The following is a 12,381-nucleotide window of genomic DNA, read 5'->3' on the forward strand; positions in this document are numbered from 1 at the left end:
GGGAGAGGCCCCAAAAGGGGAGGGCCCCGGTACCCCAAAAAAAAAAAAAAAAAAATTGCTTATCAATAAGAAAATTATTAGTCCTGTGCAACAATTAATGATTTAAATAATGATCATAATATTTAATAAATATAAACTGTTTCCATAATGTTTTGCCTCCAGAATGCAATAGCTCATTTCCTCAACTGCTATCAGTAGGGCAGATGCTTTGATTTTTTTGGATTTTTTTCCAAGTTATAGTACTGTTTTGCTTGTTTGTGTTTAGAAGTGTGCATTATGCAATTCATTTTAGTGTGCTATTTCTGTGTTGTTTGTTTTTTGTTCTTTTAATAAAATGTGTAAATTTCAAAATAAAATAAAATGGCTAAGTAACTTGCCCAAGGCTCTGCAGTCACAGTATCAGAGCAGGATTCTGACCCTCCCATGAGCTCCAGAGCCGGTGCTCTGAACAACCACCTTCTTCAGCTGGGTAGATGGGGTGGAGGATTAGGGATGGGGGAAGCCCCCTCAGAGGTCATCTCTTCTAGCCTCTTTTCGGGTAGTCCGGGACTGCAGCTAAGTGAGGCCTGGGGACTTTCCCAGGAGGCAAACAAGTGGGCAACTCAGAGTGGTAGGATTTGGGAATGGCCACATTTAATTTCTGATCCCTTTGAGCTACTTCACCTCTCCGGGCATCAGTCTTCTCATCTGTAAAGTAGGCTCATCACCATGCTCCACAGGCTGGGTGAGGGTTCTGGAGATGATGTATGTAAAGTATTAAGGGCTATGGCACATTCTAAAATAAGACTGAATAATGCACGTTTCTCTTTTTCCATCCCCTGCTAGAAACAACTGCTTTCTTCTTCCTGCAACTGGTCCCTCCTTGGGAGACAGCCTTTATTCCAGCTTTGCATCCCGCCCTTTACAGATGTCTGTGTATCTGTATGTGTGTGAGCAGGTGTATCTGTGTCCCCTGCATTGGCAGGCAGATTCTTAACCACTGCGCCACCAGGGAAGCCCAACTGTTACTCTTTTAATGGTTTCTTTTCAGTCTATTTTAAAATCAGATTTATTGAGGTATAATTTACATAAATAAAATTCACCAATTTTAAGAGTAGAGTTTGATGGGTTTTGATAAACGTATAGTCATTTAACCACTATCACAAGCACAATGTATAGTGTTACCATCAACCCAAAAAGTTCCCTTTGCAGCAAGTCCCTTTCCCAGGCCCCCACCCTGGCAACCACTGTCTGCTTTCTTTTGTTATAGTTTTGCCTTTACTGGAATTTTGTATAAATGGAATTATATGATATTTAGTCATTTGTGTCTGACTTCTTTCACTTAGCGTACTTTTGAGACTCATCCTTGTTGTTCTGTGATATCAGTATTTCTTTTTATTTCTGAGTAGTATTTCATCGTTTGGATATACCACCAATTTGTTTCTCTATTCCCCTACCGATGGACATTTAGGCTGTCTCCAGTTTGGGGCTATTACGAATAAAGCAGCTGTGAATGCCCAAGTGCAAGTCCCTGTGTGGACATTTTTTTTTTTTCCTAACATCTTTATTGGAGTATAATTGCTTTTTTTTTTTTTTTTTTGCGGTACGCGGGCCTCTCACTGTTGTGGCCTCTCCCGTTACGGAGCACAGGCTCCGGACGCGCAGGCTCAGCGGCCATGGCTCACGGGCACAGCCGCTCCGCGGCATGTGGGATCCTCCCGGACCGGGGCACGAACCCGCGTCCCCTGCATCAGCAGGCGGATTCTCAACCACTGCGCCACCAGGGAAGCCCGAGTATAATTGCTTTACAGTGTTTTTAACTACTAGGCAGATACCTAGGAGTAGAAATGCTGGGTCATTTGGTCACTCTATATTTAACCTTTTAGGGAACTGCCATACTGTTTCCTAAAGTGGCTACACCATTTTTACATTTCCACCAACAGTGTATGAGGGGTCCAATTTCTCCACATCCTTGATAACGCTCGTTATTACCTGACTTTTTGATTATAGCCATTCTAGTGCATTAAGGGATATCTCATTGTGATTTTAATCTGTGTATTCCTGATGACAAATGATGTTGAACACTTTTTCATGTGCTTATTGGCCATTTAAATATCTTCTTTGGAGAAATGTCTATTCAGATCCTTTGCCCATTGTTTAATTGGGTTTTTTTGTTTTTTTATTATTGAGTTTTAAGAGATCTTTTTATCTTTATATACGAGGGCGCTATAGATACATGATTTACAAATATCTTCTCCCATTCTGTAGGTTGTCTTTTCACTTTCTTGATGCTGTCCTTTGAAGCACAACAATTTTTGATGACGGCTGCCTATTTTTTCTTTCATTGTTTATGCTTTTGATGTCATATGTAAGAAATCATTGCCTAACCCAGGATCACAGAGACTTAACCTCCTCTGTTTGCTTAAGAAATCATTGTCTAACCCAGGGTCACAGAGACTTAACTTCTCTGTTTGCTTATAAGAGTTTTATAGTTTTCACTGTTACATTTAGGCCTGTATTCCATTTTGTGTTAATTTTTGTATATGGTATGAGGTAGGGGCCCAGCTTCATTCTTTTGCATGTGGATATCCAGTTGTCCCAGCACCATTTTTAAAAAGACTATTTGTTCCCCCATTGAATTTTCTGGCACCCTTGTCAAAAATCAATTGACTGTAAATGTGAGGGTTTATTTCTGGATTCTGAATTCTATTTCATTGATCTGTACGTCTGTTTTTGTGCCAGTACCACACTGTCTGGATTACTGTGACTTTATAACAGCTTTGAAATCGGGAAGTCTAAGCCCTCCAACTTTGTTCTTCTTCAAGAGTGTTTTGGCTATTCTGTGTCACATAAACTTTAGGCTCAACTTGTCAATATCTGCAAAAAAGACAGCAGGACTTTTCATAGGGATTGTGTTGAATCTAGATCAATTTGGGGAATATTGCCGTTTTAACAATATTGTCTTCCAGTCTTTGAACATGGGATGCCTCTTCATTTATTTAAGTCTTCTTTGAGTTCTTTCAATAATGTTTTTAGTTTTAAGTGTACAAGTCTTATACTTCTTTTGTAAATTTATTCCTAAGTATTTTATTCTTTTAGAAGCTATTATAAATGGAATTATTTCCTTAATTTTTGGAGTGTTCATTGCTAACGTAGAGAAATATAATTGATTTTTTTTAGTATATTGATCATCTCAGATCCTGAAACCTTGCTGAACTTATTTATAAGTTTTAATAGTTGTGTGTGTGTGTGTGTGTGTGTGTATGTGTGTATTCCATAGGATTTTCTATACACACAGTCATGTCATCTGTAATCTGTAAGTAGAGATAATTTTACTTCTTCCATTCGTGTGGATGCCCTTTATTTTTCTTTTCTTTTTTATTCTTTCTTTCTTTTTTTCTTTCATTGACCTGGCTAGAACCTCTAATACATGTTGAATAAAATAAAGTGGACATTCTTACCTTCTTCCTGATCTTAAGAGGAAAGTTTTTCATGTTTAACCATTAACTATGATGTTGGCAGTGGGTTTTTCATAGATGCCCTTTGTCAAGTTGAAAAAGTTCCCTTCGGTTCCTAGTTTGTTGAGTGTTTTTATCATGAAAGGGTGTTGGATTTTTGTCAAATAATTTTTCTGCATCTACTGAAATTATCATGTGGTTTTTGTCCTTTATTCTATTAATATGGTATTGATTTTTGTATGTTGAACTAACCTTGTATTCCTGGAATAAATACCACTTGATCATGGTGTATAACCTGTTGTATATGTTGCTGGATTTGGTCTGCTCTATTTTATTAAGGATGTTTGTATCTATTTTCATAAGGCATAGTGGACTATAGCTTGTTTTTTCTTGTGACTTCTTAGTCCTGTTTTGGTATCAGAATAATACCTGCCTCATAGAATGAATTGAGATGTGTTCCCTCCTCTTCTGTTTTCAGAAGAATTTGTGAAGGGTTCTTTTAATGTATTATAGAATTCACTGATGAAGCCATCTGAGCCTGGGCTTTCCTTTACTTTTCTTTTTTATGGTCGGTGTTTTGACTACTAATTCAGTCTTTTTAATAGATCTATCCAGATTTTCTACTTCTTGAATCAGTTTTAGTAGTTTATGTCTTTCCAGGAATTTGTCTGTTTCATCCAGGTCATCTGATTTGTTGGAATACTACTGTTCATAGTATTTCCTTTTAATCCTTTTTATTTCTATCAGATCAGTAAACTTGGGGTTTTTTTGTTTTTTGTTTTTGATGTCCTTTGTGAGTTTGAGAAAGTTTCCTTCTCTTCCTAGTTTGCTGAGATTTTGTATCGTAGGTGGGTATTGAATTTTATCACATTTTAAAGTGCGTTTATATCTATGGAGATGATTTTTCTTATTTTTGTTTTCCTCTTAGTATAGGGAATTACACTGATTGGTTTTCTGTAACTATTCTTTTTCTGGGATAAGCTTCATTTATTCATGATATGTTATTATTTTTATTTTTATGTTTTTTATTTTTGGCCACATGGCTTGCGAGATCTTAGTTCCCTGACCAGGGGTTGAACCCGGGCCACAGCTGTGAAAGTGCTGAGTCCTAACCACTGAAACTGCCAGGGAACTCCCATGATGTGTTGTTATTTTTATATATTACTATATTTAGCTTGCTAATAGTTTGTTAAGGATTTTTGTGTATATGTTTATGAAGGATGTTGGTCTGTAGTTTCTTTTCTTGTAATTTTTTTCTCTAGTTTTGGATCAGGGTAATGACAGCCTTATAAAATGATTTGGGAAATGTTCTTTCCTCTTCTAGTTCTGGGAGAATTTGTTTAGAATTTGTATTATTCCTTCCTTAAATATGTGGTCGAACTTTCCAGTGAACCCATATGGGAATTTTCTTTGTGGGAAATTATGTAAACTATGAACTGAATTTCTTAATAGTTATAGAACTTAAGAGATTTGAGGTTACCTGTTTCTTCTGGAGTGAACTTTGGTACTTTATATATTTTAGGGTTTTGTTTTTGTTTTTTTTTTTTTGCCTCACTTAAGTGGTTGAATTTATTGGCCTAAAGTTGTTCATAATCATTTTAATCCCTTTAATATGTGTAGCATCTGCAGTGATGTCCCCTTCTTTTACTCCCCCTACTAATAAATTGTGTCCTCTTTTTCTTTTTTTAATGTTTCTTGCTAGAGGTTTACCAATTTTACTGATCTCTACAAAGAATTAGCTTTTAGTTTCATTGATTTTTCTCTATTGTGTTTATCCATCTTCTGTTTCATTCATTTCTGCTTTTATCTGTATTATTTCCTTTCTTCTGCTTATGTTAGACTCAACTTACTCTTTAAACTTACTCTTCAGATCTCTTAGTGTAGAAGCTTTATAACACTGATTTTAAACGTTTATTCTTTTCTAATATAATTATTTAATGTTATAAATAACATTTATTTAGATGTATCCCACAAATTTTGAAATGTTATGCTTTAATGTTTAGTTCAAAACATTTTCTGATCTCCCTTATGTTTCTTTGACCTATGGGTTATTTACAACTGTGATGTTTAATATTCAAATAGTTGAAATTTTTCCAAATATCTTTTTGTTGTTGATTTCTAATTTAATTCAGTTATGGTCAGAGACTATACTTTGTATGATTTCACTATTTTTCTATCCCACCTCCTTTTTCTGGTAATCTAGTTATATGTATATGGGACTGCTTGATGTTTTCCACTCTCTGTTCATTTATATTCAGTCTTTTTTTCTCTTTTCTCATGAGAGTAACAGTTACTGAGAGAAGACAGTTGAAATTTCCAGTTGTACGTTTATCTATTTTTTCAGTTTTCTCAGCTTTTGCTTCATGTGTTTTAATGCTCTGTTATCACTTGCACACACACTTAGGATTAGTATATATTCTTGGTGATTTGACCCCTTTATCATTATGCAGGGTCTCTTGTTACCCCTGATCATATTTCTTGTTCTGAGGTCTGTTTTTTCTGTAATACTATCACAAGCATCTCCACCTTTCTCTTCATTACTGTTTCTATGGTATACCTTTATTTAACCTTTTACTTTTAACTTATCCATGTCTTCATATTTAAATAGGTTTCTTATAGATAGCATATCATGGGGTCTTGCTTTTTTATTAAGTATGACAATGTCTACTTTTATTTGAAATGTGGAGACCATTTAAATTTAATGCGATTTCAGTATTATTGGGTTTAAATCTACCATTTTCGTATTTGTTTACTAATTGTTTCATTTGTTGCTTATTCCTTTTTCTCTAATTTTTTGCCTTATTTTGGATTGAGAATTTTTTATGGTTCCATTTTTATCTCTACAGTGGATTTATTTGCTATAACTCTCTGTTGTTTTTTTTTATAGTCTGTTTGGGTTTTGAACTGTGCATTTCTAACTTATCAAGTCTACATTTAAAGGCTATTAGCCTTTTCATATTGTGTGAAAAACTTTCAACACAATCTTCTATTTCCCCTTCCTAGTCTTTTTTCTATTGTTAACATATGGTTTATTTCTACATATAATTACCACAGTTCATTGTTATTTTCTTCCAGTGAGCAGTCAGTTATCTTGTTAAAGAGATTAAAAATGAGGGAAAACACTTTTTATATCCATTCATGTACAGTTTCCAGAACTCTTTATTTCTTTCTCTAGATCCAGATTCTTATTTGATGTCATTTTTTTTTAATACCTAAAGAACTTCCTTTAACATTTCTTATAGTTGCAGGTATGATTTTTTTTTTTTGGTCCTTATTTTACCTCCATTTGTGAAAGATAGTATCACTGGATTTAGAATTTCCTTATTTTATTTTTAAAATATTTTTGTTTTTTTTACATTAAAGTATAGTTGACTTATAATGTTGCATTAGTTTCAGATGCACAGCAAAGTGATTCAGTTATACATACATATATATCTTTTTTTCAGATTCTTTTCCCTTATAGGTTATTACAAAATATTGAGTATAGTTCCCTGTGCTATACAGTGGGTCCTTGTTGTTTGTCTATTTTATATATAGTAGTGTGTATATGTTAATCCCAAACTCCTAATTGATCCCTCCCCACCTTTCCCCTGTGGTAACCATAAGTTTGTTTTCTGTGTCTGTGGGTCTGTTTCTGTTTTGTATTGATATATAAGTTCATTTGTATCATTATTTTACATTCCACATATAAGCGATATTATATGGTATTTGTCTGGCTTACTTCACTTAGTATGATAATCTCTAGGTCCATCCATGTTGCTGCAAATGGCACTATTTCATTCTTTTTTATGGCTGAGTAATATCCCATTGTATAAATATAATTTATATTATATAAATTTAGATTATAAATATAATATAAATATCTTTATCCATTCATCTATCGATGGACATTTAGAATTTTAGGTTGACATTCTCTTTTAATACTTTGTTCTGTTACCTGCTGGGTCTGTTGTTATTCTTATTTTTGTTCCCCTGTACTTAATTTTTCCCCCCTCTCTGGCTGCTTTTAAGAGTTTCTCTTGTCATTGGTTTTCAGCAATTTGATTATGATACTGTGCCTTGGTGGTGTTTTCTTTATGTATTTCTGCTTGGGGTCAGTTGAGCTTTTAGAACCTGGTTTTATGGTTTTCATCCAATTTGGAAAGATTCTGGCCATTTCTTCAAATATTTTTTCTGCCTCACCCCCTTTTTCTGGGCCTCCAATTATATTTATGTTAAACCACTTAACATTGTCCATGTTCCACTTATTTATTTTCAATCTTTTACTCTCTCTGGTTTTCATTGGGTAGTTTTTTTGCTCTGTCTCCAGCTTCACTGATTTTTTTATCAACAGCTGTTGTAAGCTCCTTATTGGCTAATTCCATCATCTCTGTCCTTTCTAGGTCTGTTTGTATTGATTGGTTTGTCTCCTTATGCTATAGGTCATATTTTCCTACTATTTTGGATGTCTGGTACTTATTAGATGAATGACGTTGTGAATTTTATAGTGTTAGATGGTAGATTTTGTATTTTTTAAGAATACTAAACTTGGCTTACAGTTTGTTACTTGGGATCACCTTAATACTTTGGAGGCTTGCTCTTTAAATGTATTAGGGCAGATCTCGTGGCTTAGTCTATGGCTAATTTAGCCCCATAGTATTTCTCATGCATTGAGGTCTTTCCATTCTGGTTGAGGGGATGCAGATGATTTCCTCCACGTGGGAACCCTGGGAGTTATCAGCCTACTGCATTTTAGTGATTCTTTCCCTAGTCCTGTGGAATTTGACCCTATGCATAGGCAGAGTAGCTACAGCAAAGACTCCAGGGAACCCCATTGAAATCTCCAGAGCTCTCTCTTTTTGTAACTCCCTCCTCTTTGTTACTTTTCCCTGTAAATTCTAGCTGTCTTGGGCCTGCCTGAACTTTAATCTCTGTCTCTTAAAGGGGACCGCTGGGCTCTGTTCAGTTCCCTGGTCCTACGCAGCAGCTTGAAAACTGCTTCCAGGCAGTAAGTTGCACAGTCAGAGAGCTCACTGCATTTGTTTCTTTTTTTGGGATCACACCCTGGGTGGCCTGTATGAAAGCAGTCATATCATCATGATTAGCAGTTGTTTGCATCTGGAGGGCAGAAGTGAAAGTCCCCTCCCCATCTTTTTTTGATGCATAGATTTGTTCGTTATTTGACTTGTGAGTCTAAAATATGTATCTATAAATAATACATATGACATTATGATTAGAGCTTGCTTTTCATTATCTTATGCATTTTCCCATGTTGCTCCAGTCTACATGACCACCTTTCTAGTGGCTGCAAAATATTCCTTGAGTGCACATCCCAGAGTCTCTTGACTAGTCTACTAGTCTTGCAGGGCTGACTGAATATGTAGAAGTTGGGGAAGTCTCTTCTCTAGGTATGAATAGTGTGACCTTGACCTCTAAGGCCTGATGCCTTTAACTGAGAAGAATGGAAGAAAGATGTCTGGCAACCCTGAACAGAGGCCACTGACCCATTCATATCCTCAGGTTGTGAATTCTACCTGTAAGATGATGTCTCAAGGAAATACACCCACAACAACAGCCAAAGAGCACAGAGAAACAATATTAGAATATTAGGCAAGTAGTTTTGTAGCAGAATAGTAATATTGTAAATGGCACAGCCCAGAAACTTAGGACTTGGAGTGTAGTTAAGCAATTTGTGGAATATTGTGTGATAAAAGATTGTGTGGCCATTTGTGATGACAAGCAGGTAACTCAGACCATTTCCACTCAGATATGATCCCACAAAAATGTCAAGGAGTAACCGTGCATAGAGTATGGCACCTGCCCATTACTTAAAACTGAATATGGCTTCATATGCACACGTTAACAAAAATTAGGGAAATGCAGGGAGGAGGCAACTAGGAACCAGGGGGCCTGGGATGTCCGTCCCAGCTCTGCTGCTGGTTTTCTGTGTTTTCCTGGGCAAATCCTTTCCTATATCTAGATTTTGGTTTTCACTTCCTACATGTAATGAGGGGGTTGAGAATTGTATACTTTATGTCATATAGGGCTTTGGTTTTGTTGTGTTCTTTTAAGTTTAAAATATACTAAAAAGACGAAAAGGCACACTTTAAAGAAGCAAGAGTGTGAGATGCTTTTGCCCTCTTGAAGTGTAATGGGCACCCCCGCCGGGGTCTCAGAGCTAGAACTTTGTGCTCAGGGGTGTTGGGGTGGCCTCCCAGCCAGACTCGGGACACAGCGGTTCCCATTCCCTGAGTGCTTACTCCATGCTGAGCACTGTACCCAGCTCTTTTCCTGTATTATCTCTTGTTAGTCCTTCTAGCAATTGCGTGATTATCTTCATTCTTCCGAGTGATGAAAATGAGGCTTTGCAGGCCTCAGATAGTTGTCTTAGGAGCCCAGATTTGAACCCAGGCCTGAGTCCCAGAGGCCAGTCTTGCCTTCACCTGCATGCTCTAGTTCTCCTCGCCTGGTGAGCCGGCAGGCCTCTTGCACTTCAGGGAAACACACTGTCCCCTTTGTGCCCACAGCGGACAACGAGAACAACATCGCCTCCAACCAGTCCCGATCGCCCCCTGCTGTCGTGGAGGAGAAGTGGAAGCCCCAGGCCCAGAGGAACAGTGCCAACAACAGTAGGTCTTTCCTGGGCGGACCCGGGGGCTGGTGGAAGTCTACTACACCCACCTCCAGAGGCCTCCCCCCCAACCGCAGCTTGTTCCCCTCTGCTCCCACGTCCCCACCCCTGTGTGTCTCCCATGGTGGTGCAAGACCACGCATCATGGTTTCCAAAGCGCTTGCACGCCTGAGACCTCATTGGTGGGAATTCTGACCTCGTGGGATGGACAGAGGTGGCCTGGGGAGAGGTGATCTCTTTGTGGTCACTAATCTGTCACAAATTAGTGACAGAATCAGAATTAGAATCCAAATCCACTCTCCACAATTTCTCTTGTCTGCTTTTTCCTGACACTGTGGCCTCATGTATCTTATTCACTAGCGACTCCTGTGTTAGAGGCCATTCCTGTATTGAGGAAGAGGTTAGACTGGTCGGCTTCAGAGGTCAAGGTGAATGACATGCAACAAGTATTTGCACACATATCACTACAGTCTATTCCCATGCTCACGGCAGGCATTACTAATCAATCACAGAACTTTATTCCTGTGAGACTGTCACATGTTAAAGACTGCCAAGACCATCAGTTTGTGTGCAAGATGAAATCTGTTCATAATTCCTCATATTAGATGCTTGAGTATTAGGCCACTGCCAGACCAAGGAGCCTTGACTGGCAGGGTTAATCACCCCTCTCTTTGTGTCCCCTGCCAGCCACAACCAGTGGTTTAACACCTAACAGCATGATCCCTGAGAAGGAGCGGCAGAACATCGCAGAGCGGCTGCTGCGGGTCATGTGTGCCGACCTGGGCGCGCTGAGCGTGGTAAGTGGGAAGGAGTTCCTGAAGCTGGCCCAGACGCTGGTGGACAGCGGTGCCCGCTACGGGGCCTTCTCAGTCACCGAGATCCTGGGCAACTTCAACACGCTGGCGCTGAAGCACCTGCCGCGCATGTACAACCAGGTGAAGGTGAAGGTGACGTGCGCCTTGGGCAGCAACGCCTGCCTGGGCATCGGCGTCACCTGCCACTCGCAGAGCGTCGGCCCTGACTCCTGCTACATCCTCACGGCCTACCAGGCAGAGGGCAACCACATCAAGAGCTATGTGCTGGGCGTGAAGGGCGCGGACATTCGCGACAGCGGCGACCTGGTGCACCACTGGGTGCAGAATGTGCTGTCGGAGTTCGTGATGTCGGAGATCAGGACAGTGTACGTGACAGACTGCCGGGTGAGCGCATCCGCCTTCTCCAAGGCCGGCATGTGCCTTCGCTGCTCAGCCTGTGCCTTGAACTCGGTGGTGCAGAGCGTGCTGAGCAAGCGGACACTGCAGGCCCGCAGCATGCACGAGGTCATCGAGCTGCTCAACGTGTGCGAGGACCTGGCGGGCTCTACCGGCCTTGCCAAGGAGACCTTCGGCTCGCTGGAGGAGACCTCGCCGCCGCCCTGCTGGAACTCGGTCACGGACTCGTTGCTGCTGGTTCACGAGCGCTACGAGCAGATCTGCGAGTTCTACAGCCGGGCCAAGAAGATGAACCTCATCCAGAGCCTCAACAAGCACCTGCTCAGCAACCTGGCCGCCATCCTGACGCCGGTGAAGCAGGCGGTCATCGAGCTGAGCAACGAGAGCCAGCCCACCCTGCAGCTGGTGCTGCCCACCTACGTCAGGCTGGAGAAGCTCTTCACGGCCAAGGCCAACGACGCGGGCACCGTCAGCAAGCTCTGCCACCTCTTCCTGGAGGCGCTCAAGGAGAACTTCAAGGTGCACCCGGCACACAAGGTGGCCATGATCCTGGACCCGCAGCAGAAGCTGCGGCCTGTCCCGCCCTACCAGCACGAGGAGATCATCGGCAAGGTGTGCGAGCTCATCAACGAGGTCAAGGAGTCCTGGACCGAGGATGCCGACTTCGAGCCCGCTGCCAAGAAGCCCCGCTCCACCCCCGGCGAGAACCCCGCCGCCCAGGAGGACGACCGGCTCGGAAAGAACGAAGTGTACGATTACCTGCAGGAGCCCCTCTTCCAGGCCACCCCAGATCTCTTCCAGTACTGGTCTTGCGTGACCCAAAAGCACACAAAACTCGCCAAGCTCGCCTTCTGGCTCCTCGCGGTGCCGGCCGTGGGGGCCAGGAGCGGGTGTGTAAATATGTGTGAACAAGCACTTCTCATCAAAAGGAGGCGACTGCTCAGTCCAGAAGATATGAACAAACTCATGTTTCTGAAATCCAACATGCTTTAAGACTTCGGGATGAAAAGAAAGAACAAAGAAAAAAGAAGAGAATGTTAGGGAAAAAAAAAAAACACACACAACACTGTCGCAAACAAAGAAAAAGGAATTTAAGTTCTAAACACTGTGGACCTCATTATAA

At 40.4% G+C, this 12,381-nt stretch overlaps 1 protein-coding gene across 1 annotated transcript in view; it reads left to right on the top strand.

Moving 5' to 3' along the window:
* Positions 1-12,375, top strand: part of LOC102974870 (zinc finger protein 618) — a 24,852-nt gene extending 12,477 nt beyond the window's left edge. Inside the window, exons 6-7 of the mRNA XM_055083580.1 lie at positions 9,944-10,045; positions 10,735-12,375. Coding sequence (XP_054939555.1) covers positions 9,944-10,045; positions 10,735-12,251 — 1,619 coding nt within the window. The 3' untranslated portion in view covers positions 12,252-12,375. The remainder of the gene's footprint in view (positions 1-9,943; positions 10,046-10,734) is intronic.
* The last annotated feature ends 6 nt before the right edge of the window (positions 12,376-12,381 follow it).

This window comes from Physeter macrocephalus, unplaced genomic scaffold (genome assembly GCF_002837175.3).
Source record: "Physeter macrocephalus isolate SW-GA unplaced genomic scaffold, ASM283717v5 random_1154, whole genome shotgun sequence".
NCBI lineage: Eukaryota > Metazoa > Chordata > Mammalia > Artiodactyla > Physeteridae > Physeter > Physeter macrocephalus.